This window comes from Rattus rattus, chromosome 1, assembly GCF_011064425.1.
Source record: "Rattus rattus isolate New Zealand chromosome 1, Rrattus_CSIRO_v1, whole genome shotgun sequence".
Lineage (NCBI taxonomy): Eukaryota > Metazoa > Chordata > Mammalia > Rodentia > Muridae > Rattus > Rattus rattus.
This window is the reverse complement of record NC_046154.1, coordinates 157,985,179-158,004,939: the sequence shown is the minus strand read 5'-3', so window position 1 is coordinate 158,004,939 and position 19,761 is coordinate 157,985,179. Positions and strand designations below refer to the sequence as shown.

At 34.9% G+C, this 19,761-nt stretch overlaps 1 protein-coding gene across 1 annotated transcript in view; it reads right to left on the bottom strand.

Annotated features, from left to right (window-relative positions):
- Positions 1–1,250: 1,250 nt before the first annotated feature.
- Positions 1,251–19,761, bottom strand: part of LOC116889883 (vomeronasal type-2 receptor 116-like) — a 37,328-nt gene continuing 18,817 nt past the window's right edge. The window contains exons 2-7 of the mRNA XM_032890707.1: positions 15,330–15,350; positions 13,537–13,815; positions 12,381–13,187; positions 11,518–11,745; positions 10,019–10,142; positions 1,251–2,179 (exon numbers count right to left, since the gene is read on the bottom strand). Of these exons, the coding sequence (XP_032746598.1) occupies positions 1,251–2,179; positions 10,019–10,142; positions 11,518–11,745; positions 12,381–13,187; positions 13,537–13,815; positions 15,330–15,350 (2,388 nt within the window). The remainder of the gene's footprint in view (positions 2,180–10,018; positions 10,143–11,517; positions 11,746–12,380; positions 13,188–13,536; positions 13,816–15,329; positions 15,351–19,761) is intronic.

The window sequence follows — 19,761 nt, the reverse complement described above, 5'->3', positions numbered from 1 at the left end:
CTAAGACAGGAGCAATGACAAGGTTGACGTGACACCCAGATCTAGACCAGTCATTTTATTAAACAAAAAAGGGGGAGATGTAGGGAGCTGTGAGGCGAAGTAAAGATGGCGCCGACAGCCAGCCCCGTCCGAATGTGAATAACTTACCGCGCATGCACAGGCTTGTCCCCTGTCAGGGCAGCTGTATGATAATGAGGTGAATCTGGCGCCCTCCTGTGGTGAACAACAGTACTGCGCATGCGTGGGGTTTTGCACCTGATGTCAGTCTGGCTGGGGTGGTACTATGCTAATGGAAGTTCATGCCGCGCCAATCTCTGGAGGACAAGTAGCTGGGATGACAGTGGGGTGACTCGTGCCCCACCAATCCCTGAAAGAATATTAGCATACTGTTGTGTATATAAGGCGAGCGGCTTTGCCGCTCTGCGCGGTAACATTTGAAGCTGTAACACTTGGAGCTATAACACTCTTGGAGCTGTAACACTTAGGGCTGGCTGCTGCCGCCGCCGCCTCCCTGTATCAAGAATGAAGGTGTCCTGCAGTAAAGGCTGTTGAGAATAATCCACCCGTGTTGCGTCTTCCTTGCCGGCCGAGGTGGGCGTGACATCCTAGGGCCTAAACAACCAACCAATGAGTACACAAGGAGGGACCATGGAGCTCCAGATACATATGTAGTAGAGATTGTCATTGTCCATAAAAAATAGAAGTTAAAAAGCCTTCAGACCTGTGAAACTTCTTTATCCGATATACGGGAATGCTATGGTGTTGTGGTGGGAGTGTAAAGGTGGGATTGGGTGCATCTTCATAAATTCAGGGTGAGGGGAGGGCAAGTATGGGAGAGTAGGGAAATGGGTTAAGATATGAAATGTAAATATATAAAATAACCAAGAAAAATTAAATTTAAAAAATTACGAAAGAATCATGACTCCAAAATGTCATAGATCTCAGCAGAAAAAAATTTATTAAGTGAATAAAACAGTGAAAGTTCATGCAATCATATCCCAAATTATAGTGATTTCAAAAGATTTGTTACACATGTTTATTTATTTTGTGTCCTTGACAAACAATAGTTGAATTCAGAAAGTTGGTTTCTTCACTGTGTGATGCCAGAAGGTCAGGCTCTGAATATAAGATTTGCTAAGACAAACATAACCCAAAAATTCATATTGGGAACACCATATTTTAGTCTTATATTTGACAATTAGAGTGGTAGACAATTAGTAGTATTCAATTTAGTTGGATAATCATGTGACCTATAATTTAAATAAAGTTTTACTTCTATGAAGATTTTTATTCCTAATTGTATGAATTGTGTTTTTCTCTGATCTGAACAAAATAACATAGCATTTTGGAGCAAAGATTAGGCTTAGAATGCTTGCACTGGAAGCTAAGATAGAGAAAATTTCTATAACTACCACAGCCTTCCCTGTGGTGCTGTGATAGACAGGGAGAAAGGTGACCCAGACACAGCAGAACACCAGCATACTGAAAGCCAGGAACTTAGCCTCATTAAATATGTCAGGCAGATTCCTGGACAAAAAAGCCATGAAGTAGCTAGTAATAGCCATGCCACCCAAGTAGGCCAGTGTTCCATGGAAGGCAAGAGTTGAACCCGTGTTGCATAGAATGATGATATATCCATGTTCAGAGTGAGCATCCATTTCAACAAATGGAGGAGCTGTACACAGCCATATACTAGTGAATAGTATTTGTATCAGGTTACAAACTGGAATGATCAGATTTGGGGCCCGTGATATCAGCAACCACCTTGTTTTTCTTCCTGGAGCAGTAATCTGAAAGGCCATGACAACAGTGATGCTTTTGGCCAACACACATGATAAAGCCACTGTGAAGAAAAGTCTAACTAAATTCTCCTGCAGGATACAAGTGGTTGTGTTTGGAAGTCCAATGAAGAGCAAAGGACAGAGGAAACAGTGTATGAGAGTTATGAGCAGGATGTAACTGAGAGATCTATTATTGGCCTTCACAATGGGAGTATCTCTGTACTTTACAAAGACCCCAATAATAAGAGCTGTGAGAGCAGAGAATCCCAGAGACATGATCGCGAGTCCCATCCCCAAAGGATCTTTATAGGACAGAAAGGTTATAGTTTTCTTGAGGCACTGTCTCTTTTCTGCATTTGTATAATGAGTTTCTGGACACTTCATGCACTGTTCCATATCTGGTGATAATAGAATTTAGTCATGAATCCATGGTAAATATTTGCCTTTACCCTGATATATTTTACAGTTACAAGTCATTGGATTGTTATTACAATTATGTTCACTTGTTATTTTAGTTATAAACAACTGAGTATTATAAGGTAAGTAATCCCAAAAGATAAGGGGTATGTCCCCTTTCTAAAACCACATTAGGAAAAGCAAATTATGGAGGAAAGGCTAGTTTTCATCTTACACCTTATAAATATATCACTGAGGAAACCAGGCAGGAAATTAAGAGAGGCAAGTACTACAGGTGAGTCAATAAGGTGAGGTTTTCTATAGCCTCCCAGTAGTGCAATTTCAAACTACGTTATTATGTATCTCAGGACAACCTCCAAGATTGTACCACATATAATGGAATAGACCAGGCCACAGGAATCACTAACCACAAATATGATCAACAGGCTTATAAACAGGCTAGACCTTGAAGCCATTTTTAAACTGTGGTTTCTTTTTGTCACATAAATTGTATCAAATTAAAAATCAAAACATTCAGGACACCACCTTCCAAAAGACCACATTTTTTTGTTGGGTCTTCAATTATTCCATGTTTTTTTCTCTTTTTAGCAAAGTGATTTGTGTATAATTTTGCAATACGATTGACACATTCTTTTCATTCATGAGAATACAAAATTCCCCAGCAATAATTAGTTTAGTCCTTACACCAGTTCCCAAAAAAACTTTTCTTAATTTTAAAAGAAATGTAAGAATTCGATTTGAAGGAATACACTGTTGACTGAATTTTCCTCTAAAATAATGGTGGTTTCAGATGTATGACACATTCATTTTTATTTATGAATTTCTTTTCATTAGAAATTTTCTCATTCTCATGTTGATCTTGATTGGATACCATTAATTGTTTTTTGAAGTTCTTAAATCTTTCCCCAACTCTTTCATTGTTTTTGCAGGAAGATGTCACATATACTAGTATGAGTATGTGGATGTCAGAGTAAAGCTAGCAGGACTTATTTCTCTCATCTACTTCAGTGTTCTGTGATCAAATTCAGGCCAGTGTTCTGGGATGTAAATTTCTTTACATATTAAGTCCACCTCACAGCTATTAAATTACTAAAGCATTAGAAGTCTACAAGATTAAAGTAGTTTTATGAAAACTCCTACTTAATAGTTAATTTAGGTTTTCTTTGTTCTTCTAGTACAAATTTGAAAGACTCTATCTTTGTGAATCAATGTCCATGGTAAGAAAAATATATGTTCTTGGTATTGTTTAATTTCACATATCATGCTGGGTATTATTTTCAATATTTTTGTAAAGGTTTCATTTTTAAAAGTATTTTCTTTTGTTTTATTCAAAAAACATGTAGAGAGTCTGTACATTTACTTTCCTTTTTCTTTTTCTTGGAACTGGGGACTGAACCCAGGGCCTTGTGCTTGCATTTACTTCTTTTTATGAACAAATTTGCTTTTATTTGTCTTGTTTATCCTGTATTACACTCTCTCCTCACAATAGGTAACATTTTCTCAGTATGTCTTATAATGGAAATGTCATATTCTTATTGTATTCTGCTACTTTTTAATTTTATTTTTGTTGTTGTGTGTCATTTTAGTTTCTTATGAGTGTATTTTATAGAGAATGCCAATTCATTCATTAGTGGTATTTGAACTGTAAGACAATCATTTACTTTGTGTAAGAGTAAATATTTGTCTTGAAATACAGGTTTAACATATTCTACTATGTCTTCAGAAATTTATGTTTTTAGTGTTACACGTAATTATATCTGTCTTTTAAAAGAAAATAAAACATGAGATTGGTATAGGTCTTTATAATTATTCTATTCCTTCACTCCAAAATGAACACATCTCTGTAGAGTCTAAATATTACAATATACTGATGAAAGTATTTTGAAGTAATATTTGATATGCTCATTCTATATCCACTTCAAACTCATAAATGTAATTATTAAGTCTTCAGTCTGCAGAGATCAATTATAACAAAGTTAACAGTTTTGTAGGCTTTATGTTCAGTCTCAATATGTCCCACAGAGGAAACATACGTCTACTTTGTTTATTGTGAAATAATGCAAATTAACAAAAAAATAAAATTATCACATCCCTTTCAGAAATGAGATACTTTTAATGATAGGAATAAATAAAATAAAATAAAATAAAATAAAAATTATTTTATTCAAAATTCTGAATGAACAAGCAAATAGCCTTTTTTATATCAATGATAATATTAGGAAATCCTCACTATTTACCTTTTCTTATTCAACATGGTGGGACACAAGACTAATTCTACATCTGAAGACAATAGGATTTTTCTTTTGTTTTTTGAACTAACTGTGACAGGTTCTGAATTTTGCCCAACTTTGCCTGGAACTAAGTATACTGCAATTTAATTAACTGTGATGTTAACCCAGGTGTGTGCAGCTGAGTTTGGCATATTTACTCCAACAATATGGGATGTACCCATCTAATGGTACAACTAAAGGTGGTCATGTGATGGGTTCTCATTTCAAAAGCTATCAGACAACCTTCCCCACATTTATATTTTCTTTCTAATAGTTTAAATGAGGAAGTCCATGCATTTGGCATTTGAAAATTGATAAGTTAATGGTCAATATTACATATTATGAATTTTGACATCATCAATAATGCCATAGTTATATTATTTCAGATCTTATCTAATGATATTTTCACGTGCATTAATAGATGTATAAATATTAAATTATAAAGGATTATTCATGAAAGAATATGTCTAGATTTTAAAAATGCTATACGAAATATGGATTCTATTTTCAGATGCTTCCCATGAGACTCTGAATATCTTGGTCTGGCAAAATGTTCACAATACTTTAAATCTACTGTATAACCCATTGTTTCACAAAAACTCATTGTTCTGAAGATTTGGCAGTACAATCTTGTAACAGACTTAATTTAGAATCTTAATAATTCTGTATAACAAAGATAATACAGAGAAAAATATTCTACTTGGAAAAGGAAATGTACCTTCTTGACACTACATATAAAGTAAGATTATTAGAGATCTATCATAGTAAACTTAAAATATGAATTTTACCAAGTTATAAGAGTGATTGATCCAGAACCATACACAGAAAAAATGACATGACCATGACAGAAAAAATCCTGTCAACATGCCTGCCACATAAGGACCATTAAGGTTTATCCCTTTCCCAATACCTACTACAACAGGAACATATAGAGCAAACCAACCAAATGGATAAATGTCCTCAAAAAACACACACAGACACACACAGACACACACAGACACACACACACACACACACACACACACACACACACACACACACACTCACAAAATCCAGGACAATAAAAAACATATAAAGCACAACTACCCCACAATGACAAGCCCTGCATATCATAACACAATTAAGCACAAAAAAAAATGATCCCAAACCCAATCTTATAATGTTGATTAGAAGTCTTTAAAGAGAAAAAGAAAAAAATCCCGTTGAAAAATAAAGAAAATAAATCAAAGAGGTAAAGGTCTTTAAGAAGAAACAAATAAATTCTTTACAGATACACAGGGAAATACAATAAAAAGAAGAACGAAATAAATAATAGTGTGCAAGATCTAAAAGGGGAAATTGAAGCAATAAAGAAGGTATAAATCCTATAGATTGAAAACCTAGAGAAGAGACCTGAAACAACAAATTCAAGAGACATAAGCAACAGAATACAGGAGATAGAACAGAAAATCTTAGACGTAGAAGATAAACATTTTATAAAGAGTTATATATTACTCAACGAAAAAATTAAATCAAAATAAAGGAACCCCAATGGAAGAGTTATAGAAAAGACTGAAGGAGCTGAAGAGGTCTACAATCCCATAGGAAGAGCAATATCAACCAACCAGACCCCATCAGAGCTCCTAGAACCTGAACCACAAATCAATGAGTACACATGCAAGGACCTATGACTCCAGCCACATATGTAGCAGAAGCATTATCTACTATCATGGAGGAAAAGCCTTTGGTCCTATGAAAGTAAATTTCCCCAATATAGGATAATGCCAGGGCATTGAGGTTAGAGTGGGTGAGTGGGTGTGATAGCATCTTCATAGAAGCAGAAGAGGGGCTATCAGACAGGGGAGAAAGGGGATAACAATTGAAATGTAAAGACAAAAATATTCAATGTTTTAAAAAAATACGGGAAATCTGAAGTACCATAAAAAGACATAACTCAAGAATTATAGAAATAGATGAACTTAAATAGTCCCAGCTCAAAGACCAGAAAAATATTGCTCAATAAAATCATAGACAGTCTTTTCCAATCAAAAGACAAAGAGCCTACAAAAATACCTTGTAACCTCTAAAACCCACAGCTGCTAAGCTAGACTATTTTACATTGCAAAACTCACAATCGCCATAGATGGAAAACACAAGATATTTGAAGACAAATCCAAATTCTAGCTGTATCTCTCCACAAATATAGCCTGACAGAAATACTACAAGAACAACTCCAACCCAAGGGATAACTACACCCAGAAAACAAAGCAAAGAAGTACAAATAATGCACACACACACACACACACACACACACACACACACACACACACACACCACATACACAAGCATGACCAACATCAAAATAAGAGGAATTAATAATCACTACTTAGTAATACCTCTCAATATTACTGGACTCAATTCTCGTCTAAAGAGGCACATCATAAAAGAATGGCTCCAACTCACCTCAGTAAATGACATAGAAATTACCTAGAGAAAAGGGTTAGAAAAAAGTTTTGCAAGCCAGAAGACAAGAGAGACAAACATGTGTAGCCAATATAATACATAATAAAATAGATTTTCCACTGAAGGTAATCAAAATAGGCAGTGTATACTTCATAGTGAAAAGAAGAAAAATCTTCCACTCTAAATATTTCTGACAAAAACAAAATGGCATCCACATCTACAATAGCAACATTGTTAAAGCTTCAGTTGCAATTAACCATACACATTAATAGCGAAAATTTTCAATACCCTCTCTTCGATAGATAGGTCTTCTAGAAAAAAGTTATACAGAAAATAACAGAAGTAGCATATTATGAGTCAACTGGATGTAAAAGACCCTACAGGATATTTTACTCAATACAAAAGCATATATTTTCTTTTAGGTACATCATGGATCCTTTTCCAAAATCGAACATATATTCTGTCACAAAAGAAGCTTCAACACCTACAAAAAAATTGAAATAACACTTTGTAACTTATCACACCAATGTGGATAAAGTTTGGAGTTTAACAACAGAGGAAACACCAGGATATGCACTCATGGAAATTGTACAACTCTCTACAAAATGATTTCTGGGTCAGAGACAGAAATTAAGACTTTCTAGAAATCAATTAAAATGGTGGTACAATATACCGAAATTTAGGGGAAACAGGAAAAGCAGTGCTAAAAAGAGAGTTCCTAGCACTAAGTTTCTTCATAAAGAAATTGTAAAGTTCTCATAAAATCAGTTTAAAAGTATCCTAGATATTTCTAGGACAAAAAGGTATCACATACACCAAAGAAGAATGGAAGTCAGAAAATAAATAAAATAAGGGAAAATTAGTGAGGAACAAACAAAACAAAGAATTAACACAAGAGAGAGCTGGTTCTTATAGAAAATAAGCAAGATAGCTAAAATATTAGCCAAAATAACCAAAAGACAGAGAGACATTATCCAAATAAACAATATCAGAAAGGAAAATGAGGACAGAACAATAGACAATGAGGAAATTAAAAAAATCCATGAATTGGAAAAATTTAAACAAAAATGCATGATTTTCTACTCAGATACCACTTACCAAAGATAAATTCAGATCAGGTAAATTATTTAAAAGTACCATAAACCAAAAATAGAACCAGTTAGCAAAAGTCTCAACCTAAAAGCTCCAGGGTCAAATGGTTTGACTGTGGACTTCTACCAGATATTAAAAGAAGAGCTAATACCAATACTCCTCAAAATTTCCATAAAACAGAAACACAGGGAACACTGAGAAACTCATTATATGAAGCTGCATACAACCTGATACCTAAACCACACAAATGCTTAACAAAGAAAAAAGAAGTTCAGAGTGATTTCTCTCTTAATCATCAATGCAAAAATCACTCTAAAATATAAGTTAACCAATTACATTAACACATAAAATATCTATACTACCCATCATGATCCAGTAGGTTTCATTCTAGAAATGACGGGATGGTTCAATGTTTGAAAATGTACCACATAAAGAAAGCTAGATAAACAACCTGAAAATAAAAACACATGCTCATCTCTTTAGATGCTGAAAAAGCCTTTGATAAATACCAATACTCTTTTAATTTAAAAGAAATAGAGAGAACAGGAATACAATGCACATATCTAAACATAGTCAAAAGAATGTACAGCAAGCCAATAGACAACATCAAATTAAATGAGGAAAAATTTCTACCAATTCCACTAAAATTATGGACATGACAAAGCTGTCCAACTATGTATTAAATATAGTATATAGAGCTCTAGCAAGAGCATTAAGACAATGAGAGGAGTTCAAGTTGATACAAATTTTTAATACAGAAGTTAACATACTGCTATTTGCAGAGTATTCACAACCTCAAATATTCTATCAGAGAAGTCCTAGAGCTGATAAATACATTCAGTCATGTGGCTACATACAAATGTAACGCAAGGAAGTCAGTAACACTCCTCTATTTTAATGATAAATGGGCCATGAAAGAAATTAGAAAAAAAATCACCCCTTAAAATAACCAGCGGTAATTTAAGTTATCTTGTTGTAACTTTAACAAAGCATGGGAAAGATCTGCATGACAAAGAAAAAGAAAAAAGAAATAGAAAAATTTAATTCTGAGAGTTTCTACCCAGTACCAGACTCAGACAGATGCTGATACCCACATTGAAACAGTAGAATCAGTTTGGGGACACTTATGGAAAAATAGCAGGAAGGATTGTGGGACAAAATATATAGAAATTTTACAAAAAATAGAAATAAGTGACTGGGGCCCTTGGATCTCACAAAGACAGAAGCACAAAGCAAAGAGCATACAGGGGATGGACCTAGGCTTCTCAACCCATATTTAGCAAATGTGCAGCCAGCCCTACTTGTGAGTCTATCAGATGTTCAGTTTGGTATAAATATGTATGTATATGCACTTATACATATACATATGTATATATGTATATGCATATATATGTGTGTGTGTATTTATGTGTGTGTATGTGTGTGTGTGTATGTATGTATGTATGTATGTATGTATATGAGATCTCCAAAAACTTGTTGTGTGACATATGTTCTAATTCATTTTGTCTTCCATTTCTGGCTTCAGTAGGAAATGATGTGACAGACCCACAGAAACTTAATGTGTCAGTGTGGTACCTAGAGGAGTAACAGGTGCTGCTTAGAGGAGAAGGACACAGGAATGGTAATAAGGAGTGTGAGAGGGAATGAACAGTGGAGGGTTATTAAGCAAGATGTAAAATGAAGACATAGAATAAATAAATATAGTAACTGAAAATATAGTTTCAAGTATATGAAGAATTAATGCTCAGAATATTGTCAGTTAAATTCTTTGTTGTTGTGCAACATTCTTCTGTGCTGTGAGGAACTGATTTCTTGAGGCAACAATACATACAATGGTCAAAAATGTAAATCATTCATATGTAGTGTTTTAACAGATAATTCACTGGAACAATAAAATTGATAAACTGAAGTAGAGGAATAGCCATTTGGTTCTCTTTCCTAATTTCCTCTTATAGATTAACTTTCTCAGAACACTGTGGAAAGTAAGGAAAATCTTTTGAGTGCCTTGCCATTTACCTGTCTCATTGGAAATCTCATTCTCATGGCAAGGAATGCAAACAAAGCAGCAGTTAATCTTGCCCTTCGGGATGACTTTCCTAAATCCAGGAATGCAGCTCTCATGGCAGACAGACTGTGGGGTCTGAAAAATATTTGATATGAGGTACAAAATATATGCATATTGATCAGTGCAAAAGTTAAGGATTTTTTATAATACAGATCAATTATTAATTAAATTGCATATTTAAAAGTATAGATTTTTGCTGTGTTCCTCCACATTTTCATGTATTATGACATACAAGTACTTCTGTTTTATGTTAGGACTTAAGACTATAAACTCTGTAAGAACTGTTAAGATTTTTGAAGATCTAGTCAAGAAATAGCTAAGGAGGGCATGTTGTGACTCCAGTCTAACTCTGACCCTGAAATTCCTGGCTACACAAATGTGGAGATTCATCTTCCATGTGTCTGTCTGTCAGCATTGTATGAATTAATGCCACCATAAAAACAAATGATGGGGCATTTCTGAGAAGTGTTTATTACATTCCATTAGCTAAGTTTGAAAACCTTTTCAAAATAAGTGCTATCATTTTTGGAATATGAATTGAAATGAAAATCATATTCTGTCAGCAGCAGCCCTTACACACTTATTCTTGATTTTTGAGGAAATCTTCCTGATTTTCTAAAATCAATGATCCCTGTCATAATGGCCTTCATCCTTAATCCTTGATGGTAAACACAAAATCCTTTTCTCACATTAATTTCGTTGCCTACATTTTTATAACAGACAGGTAAGAAAAATGGACTGGCTATGAATTTGCTGATTTGTTTCTCAAGTGCCTAAGTAAAGCCCAACTGTGCATATCAGTTGTGTTAGAGTTTTTATTGTTGTAATAAAACAACACAGCAACAGCAACTTATGAATAGAAATTCTCATTTCATCTTCCACTTCTATGTCACCAATTATCAACAATAAAATTAAGTACAGTTGTAAAGTCAGAAAACTGAGAAAATATTTGAAATGAAGACTATAGAGGATTTCACCAGAGTGGCTTGCTAATTACTAATGTCATTTTCACCTTTCTTTCTCTGAAAACTAAGGACCCTTTGTCACTTCTGTCATTTTAATGTATGTAAATTAAATGAAAATCCTTCTATGTAAATGTTGTATCAATAAAACTCCTGACTGGTTTGGCTTCAGGCCAGGTTTGTAAATATTTTCTCCACTGACATTCCTCTTCCTAGATAAGTCTAATTTATGTCATGTTAATAGTTGTTTGGTACAATGACTTCTTACACAATGAATTCAAATCCTGGCTTTAAATGGCAAAATAATTAGATTATTTGGAAATATTGAGAATCAGATCCACAAGAATGACTGAGCAATCAGTAAAATTCTTTATGTTTATACTTATGGGGGTATTGATGGGGTCTACATAAACAACCGAGGGCCGTGAAGTCCAGAATCATACATAATTTACATGCATTAGAATCTTTTAAATAAGAAATATACCCACTTCTGTAAATACTATGGGCCATTGAATCATTTGTTCATATACTGACATTCGTTGGCCTTGGGAAGATCTTGGAGAAAATTTACCCACATTTACAAATAGTGAAAGACCTGTTGGGAAATTCCAAAGGTTGATAATATCATACTCTGGGTCTGTCTTCTTTTTCCAGTCAAGGACCACATGGTCACCAATAGAATTTATCACTTGAATATTCTTCAGAAGAGGGTGAAGCTAAAAGATATGTGAAATACTATAAAAATATTTACATTTTAGATGTGTAATAAAACTACAAATATGAAGTTTTTTCCTTCTATAATGTATGATGTTAGTACTATTTAAATTATTTTTCTATAAGGTTGAACAAAGGAGATCTTAGTTGAAAATAAGTATAATTTGGTTTCTTAAATATCAGTTTTAGAGAACAATCTAATCTAAGAAGTACTAAATGATCAAGGAATATAGTGAATAAATCTCAACTTCTTTCAATATACCCATCTCCTATTTTCTGAATTTATTTCACAGACTTCATGTAGAATGTGAGTTTATCTGGTTTGATGGGAACTCAGAAATAGTTTAAAGAACATATCTAGTGTTGTATGGGAATATTTAACAGGTTTTGTGAGAATGGGCAGGAAAAGCTGGAATTTCCTACTAAGATATTGCCAAGATCCATATCCCAGTTGGTTTTATTCTCTTAAATGAAAACCTCCACATAGACATGGCAGTACATTCACATCTAAGTACCAAAGCATATATTACCTTTAATAGACTATTAAAAGAAAAATTAGAATCTATGCTTACTAGTTTGGACTTTTAAAAGCATCAGTTAAGTCACCAATGTTACAATACAGTGAAGGGTGTATTACCTGCCAGGGGAAATACGTATTCCTATCTTTGTTTGCCTGTGGTTCAATTTGAAACTTGTGGAGAATCATCTCGTGGAGGCTGTGGGCAATGGCATACACAGCATTATACACATTGTAACTCTCTTCAGACATGACCATATCAAAATTTTTCTTTGGCAACAATTCCAAAGAGGCATTGGGCATACAGTCTTTAAGTATTTTACATTCAGTATGTGAAAATGAACAGTTGAAATTTGAACTCCACAGGAAATGAAGAAAACTATCTTCTGGGTACTTGATAGGTGTAGCCTCTTTAATAAACTTTGTGAAACCAGGAATCTCCCCATGATGGGGTGAAAAAGTGAGAATTCCGTGGGATAAACTTAATATGTTGTATTCTGTATATTTTGAGCCTAGCAATTTTGAGGTTGTGACCCAAACTTTTCCCAGTATGAACTTTCTATAGATATTTTCTGTTTCAAAAAATATAAATTTAATGTCTCCATAAATTATGACCACTTTTGCTGATGACTTCGCATTATTGAAATAAAAACTATTTGACAAACGATATATTGTTTCCCCTATAACTGATATTGCCCATACATAAGCTAGGCAGATGTTATTCTTGTCGAACTCCTTTGTCAAGTGTGATATAAATTGAGTGCCACTGTGGTCATCTCTGGTGACCAGTCCAACCCAGGTCCAGTTGAAATAAAGCATCAAAGAGACAATACCACATAATAGAGATTCTTCTTTTGGGGCCACCTTGTACAGAGAAGGAAACTGCCTTCTGTCATTCAGAATATGATCAAAAGGCCCCAGAGAAAGCTGAAAGAAATATGATATAATACATTAGCAAAGGAATTTTCATTTTTAGAAAAGAAAAAGAGCTTATGTCATAAACAAAAGATTGAAGTGATAGATATGAAATTGCTCAACGCTTCTTAAGACAAACCTCAGTGTTCCAGTGTTTTTAGAAAATTAAGAAAGAGACTCAAGGTTTTACACTACCATCTGTACAGTACCATATTTAAAAAAAAAGATGGAAGTGTATTTTTCTGACTCTGTGGTTGTTCTTTTACACTAAGCAATCCAAATCTCTCCTTTTTATTTTGTACATAGCCACAATCTGAAAAAGGAGACCTGGCAGCCCATCTCTCACATAACTTTCACTCACCTGCGGAAATTTGTAAAGACTCAGCAGTCTCTCAATATTTTCAGATGTTCGCCATGATATTCCTGTAAGTGCTGCAACTGATTTGCTCTGTTGTCTACAGCTGTAATTAGGAATGGAGGTGCTCAAGCCCGTGAGCCAGTGGAATATATTCCTCAGAATATTCCTTTCATAATATGGCAGAGTATAAATCTCAAGTCCCAGAGAGGTGTTTGGTAAAATGTTGGAGTTCGAGTTGATCTCATTGATGACATATAACATGGCCAAAACAAGTTGGTACTTCTGTACATTGCTTCTGCATACAAGTATTATAGCATTTCTATGGGGAACTCAGAATAGTTTAATCTAAAAATATTAGTGCAATACCTTATACAGTTTGAACGTTTAAGTTTTGATAGAGCACACACTTTTATGTCTGCAAATTGATTGTTTCCATTCAAATGGTATGCTATGCTATAACATTTGAAGTTGATGAGATACATAAGTTGCATACTGATTAATTACAGGCCCAGTACACATAACTTTATCTGATATCAAGATGTGGGGATGTAAATTTAATTTTTCCCTTGAATGATGTGGGAATCTTTCACTAAGCATTCTATTCTTCTGAGTTTTCACCCTCAAAAAATATGAAAAAACAATTGTTTCTTCATTAACCCCCAGGTTCCTGAGATCGATTATTATGAAAGTGCCCACTTAATAATTTCAATCTATCTAATTTATGTATGTAACTGTATACTGTGTGTGTTAGGGTATCTATTTCTCGTGTATTTATATATACATGTCTTGGTGTTTGGAATACATCCCAATGATTGTACATGAAATGCAGATGATTACTTCTCTGACCAACTTTGTTTTTTAGCCTCTTCATATTACATGTCTCTGTTATTACCCTTATATGTGCCAAAGGAGCTACTCTGAATTTTTCTGTCTCATCATCCCATGTCCTTTTAAGAATGCATCCAATGTAATAGTATGCTGTTATTATTAGTTTGATATTGGCTCTGTGAATATGAACTCATGTTTCTCACCTATAATGTAACAATTTTATATGATATGGCATCCCCTCACTTTTATAACAATGACATCTAGTGAAGAATATACATCATACTTGGGAAGGTAAGTCTATATACATATGTGGAGGTTAAAAAATAATACTTTCAACATACATTGCTCAAAACTTATGTGTCATTATTCCTAGTTTTTCACATTGGTTCTTGGTTCAATATCCAAATTTTAATTCCTATGAAAATACTTTAATAGATTCATAAAATACCATATTTTTTTCATCTTTTCTAAAACATCTGTTGGCAAATAGATTAATTCACTTAAGTTTATCTGAGAATTAAAAAAGGCCCCAGCATTTCACACTCCAGTATGGTCAAACTGGATCCTCCTCTTTAATCTCCTACAATTTTCAAAGTACGTATAGAGCTTTAAACCAGACATAAATGATTTCTAAAACTATTTGTTTATATCCTAAATAAGTGTAGCTCTTTTAGCTCACAAAAAATTGTATTTCAAGAAATAATTAAATAATCATGGAAGTGGGCAAAGCAGAAGGGGACAACAATGGGCATTCCCAGAAGAACTGAGAAATCTACAGCATATCTCCTGCAATTAACCTTGGGGTATGTTGTTGAAGTTCAGTCAAAAACATAGTAAGAGTCAGGTGACTAAGAGAATATGTCTTATAAGTAAGAGAGAAGATACACACAATACCCCAACAATATAGTTTCAAATAGAACAAACAAACTAGAACAACACCTGTAGACCTGTGTTAACAGGGTTAGAACTCTGAGAGACTCACCCATATACTTTGGACAATAGTCAACGAATTACTGCTGAAAGCATGAGAAATGGTCATTTGGAAAAATGAGCATCAAATTATTTTTCCAATTCCAATTACTCAGTCCCAAACCATATGTAGATATGCCATATTAAATGGGCTCAAAAGGGTATAGGTATATTAGTGTGTTATGAATAAGTATATCAGTAGTAACAATAGAAAATTGTTTCAGAGGGATAAATTGGGTTGTATGAGATAATGTGGAGACTGATAATGGAGATTTTGGAACAGGAAGGTTATAGACAAATGACATAATTATATGATAAGAATATAACATCGTACCAAATATAAATTATTACAAAATTGTAGATTATGTAGGATATTAATTCAGAGCCATATCATGTTTTAAATAACAAATAACATTTTAGCTGATCATGTAAGGTGAAGGACAATGTGAGTACAAAAATCATAGCATGTTGTCGGCTGGCCTGTAGATAGCACTTTCTTCCCCGATACATAACTATTTTCCAAAGACAACCTGCTTGAATAAGAGAAAAACTACCCTATATTCATATTATGAACTCATACGTACTACAGTTATGGTTGTTTTGTGCAGGTAGGAAAACATCTATTTTAGGTCCATCCTAACAATGATCTTTCCTAACCTGGCACTTCCTTCCATCTTCTCACCATTTCTAACATTATATTCGTGTTGAATAATGATAATGTCAACAGAATCTGGCTCATTGGAAGTCACATTAAAACAACATGGAATATAAGATCTTAGTCCAACACCATGATTATTATATTTTTTGACTTCCGGTGCTGCTGTGTACAGAGCTATTTCAGGGGAAAGAGTTTATAAAAATGAAAAGGATCACAGATTGTGCATCCCACAACCTTTCTTATATGAAATATGGAAAGGAAAGTTTTGGTAGTAAAAATGAAGTATATGTGGCACCAGAAATATCAATTCCCCAATCTCAGGCTTTTTTCTCACTTTTGGACAATTATTCAACTATATTTTAGTTGGAAAGACCTCAAGTACGACAATTGGTTGAAGGGGATATAAAGTGATTATGATATGGATATATCTATGTCTCATGGACTATGGTTACAATCATATGACCCAGAGCAAAGTTTATGCACGTATAGAGAATGAAAGTTATGGCTTGAACATGCTTGGCAAACTACTATAACATCTATAGTACATCCTTATTCATTCATTTGTAGTACAACATTAATCAATACTTTAGGTAAATGGAGTAAATCCACATAGAATGATCTCAGATAACAATTACTATAAATTCTACCTAAATCGATCATAAATTCTCATAAGAATAAAAATAAAAATGATATATGAATGTTTAAATCTTTACTATTATTAAATACAAGACAAAAACAATTCAAAAGTAGCTCTAAAAACTATTACACATCCATACTGTCAGAATACATTTAAAAAATTCAATATGATGAAAATGAAAATACATTGCTAGTTTGCAAAGTTAGGAAAATAACAGTTAACATTTTCATACAATGAAATGCCAACACTATGAGAAAAAAAAAAAAAAAATATATATATATATATATATATATATATATATATATATACCCATAAGCAGAAATCTAGAAAATGGAGAAAGTACACAAAAAAGTCAATTACACTCGCTGATCTGGGACCAGAGCTCCCTGCTTTCAAACTCGTAGAGAGAGAGAGAGAGAGAGAGAGAGAGAGAGAGAGAGAGAGAGAGAGAGAGAGAGAACTCATTGCCCAGACTGGTGGGCAATCCTGAGATTGCAGGGCAGGAGAGACTGCAAGTACTGCCCACCCTTGCCCACATCCCTGCCCAAGAGGAAACTGTACAGGGGCTCTTGGAACAGGAAGATAGGAGTACTCAATGCTGCAGTCCAGACACCACCCGTATCTGAAGGTACCTGGTCAAACAGCTCCATGCACCCAAATCCCATGGGAGGGAGAGCTAGACCTTCAGAGGGGAAGACACTCCTGGAAATCCAGAGGAGACTACTCTCTGCCCACATTTCTGACTCTAGAGGAAAACACATAGTGCATTCTGGGCCTCCTATGCACAGGGTCCCGAGAGGAGGCAGGGCAGGCCCTGATGGTGCTGCCCTCACAGAGAGCTGCAACTGGGCTCCATGGAGCACCTTCAGGCCTGTGACCAGGTTTAAGACCAAATTTTCTGCTCCAAATGTCCTGTCTGATGGACTTAGGACACACGCCCACAGGAACACCTGAAGAACAGTAGAAAGAAATGACTACAAGCCCAAAAGCAGAACACTCTGTGCCTATAACTGGCTAAAATAAAACAGGAAAATAGGTCTACAGCACTCCTGACACACAGGTCTATATGACAGTCTAAACACTGGCAGAAATAGCAGAACAAGGTAACACCAGAGACAACGTGATGGCAAGTGGAAAGCACAGGAACCCAAGCAATAGAAACCAAGCGTACGTGGCATCATCGGAGCCCAATTTTCCCACCAAAGCTAACACTGAATATCCAAACACACCAGAAAAGCAAGATCTAGATTTAAATCACATTTGATCATGATTATGGAGGACTTCTAGAAAGACATAAAGAACTCCCTTAGAGAAATTCAGGGAAACATAAATAAACAAGCAGAAGACTATAGACAGGAAAGGCAAAAATCCCTGAAAGAATTACAGGAAAAAACAATCAAACAGGTAAAGGAATTAAAAATAGAAATAGAAGCAATAAAGAAAGAACAAAGGGACACAACCGTGGATATATAAAACCAAAGTAAGAGACAAGGAGCCGTAGATACAACCATCACCAACAGAATGCAAAGGATAGAAGAGAGAATCTCAGGAGCAAAAGATTCCACAGCAATCATCAACACAACTATCAGAGATAACTACAGAGAAAACGCTACTGGCCCAAAACATACAGGAACACCAGGACACAATGAGAAGATCAAACCTAAGGATAATAGGTATAGAAGAAAGTGAAGACTCCCAACTCAAAAGGACCAGTAAATATCTTAAACAAGATCATAGAAGAAAACTTCTCTAACCTAAAAAGAGATGCCCATAAACATACAAGAAGCCTACAGCACTCCAAATAGATTGGACCAGAAAAGGAACTAGAGCCAAGGGACCACAGGTAGGAACAACTTTTCTACTCCAAGTGACCTGCCTGGTGGACTCAGGACACAGTCCCACAGGAACAGCTGAAGAGCAGTAGGCAGGAAAGACTACAAGCCTGAAAGCAGGACACTCTGTTCCCACAACTGGATGAAAGAAAACAAGAAAACAGGTCTACAGCACTCCTGACACACAGGCATATAGGAAGGTCTAGACACTGTCAGAAATAGCAGAACAAGGTAACACCAGAGACAACCTGATTGTGAGAGACAAGCGCAGGAACCTAAGAAACAGGAACCAAGACTACATGGCATCATTGGAGTCCAATTATCCCACCAAGCAAACAATGAATATCAAAACACAGGAGAAAAGCAAGATCTACATTTAAAATCAAACTTTATCATGATGCTAGAGGACTTCAAGAAAGACATGAAGAACTCCTTAGAGAAACACAAGAAAATATATATAAACAAGCAGAAGCCTATAGAGAGGAATCACAAGAATCCCTGAAAGAATTCCAGGAAAACACAATCAAACAGGTGAAGGAGTTAAAAATGGAAATAGAAGCAATAAAGAGAGCACAAAGGGAAACAACCCTGGATATGGAAAAACAAAGGAAGAGATAAGGAGCCACAGATACAAGCATCACCAACAAAATACAAGAGATAGAAGAGAGAATGTCAGGAGCAGAAGATTCCATAGATATCATCGACACAACGGTGAAAGATAATGTAAAACGGAAAAAGCTACTAGTTCAAAACTTAAGGGAAATCCAGGACTCAATGAGAATATCAAACCTAAGGATAATAAGTATAGAAGAGAGTGAAGACTCCCAGGTCAAAGGACCATTAAATATTTTCAACAAAATCATAAAAGAAAACTTCCCTAACCTAAAGAAAGTGATGCCAATAAACATACAAGAAGGCTACAGAACTCCAAATAGATTGGACCAGAAAAGAAACTCCTCCCGTCACATAATAGTCAAAACACCAAATACACAAAATAAAGAAAGAATCTTAAAAGCAGTAAGGGAGAAAGGTCAAGTAACATATAAAGGCAGACCTATCAGAATCACACCAGACTTCTCACCAGAGACTATGAAAGCCAGAAGCTCCTGGAGAGATGTTATACAGACCCTAAGAGAACATAAATGCCAGCCCAGGTATCCTGCAAAACTCTCATTTAACATAGATGGAGAAACCAAGATATTCCATGACAAAACCAAATTTACACAATATCTTTCTACAAATCCAGCGCTACAAAGGATAATAAATGGTAAAGCCCAACATAAGGAGGCAAGCAACACCCTAGA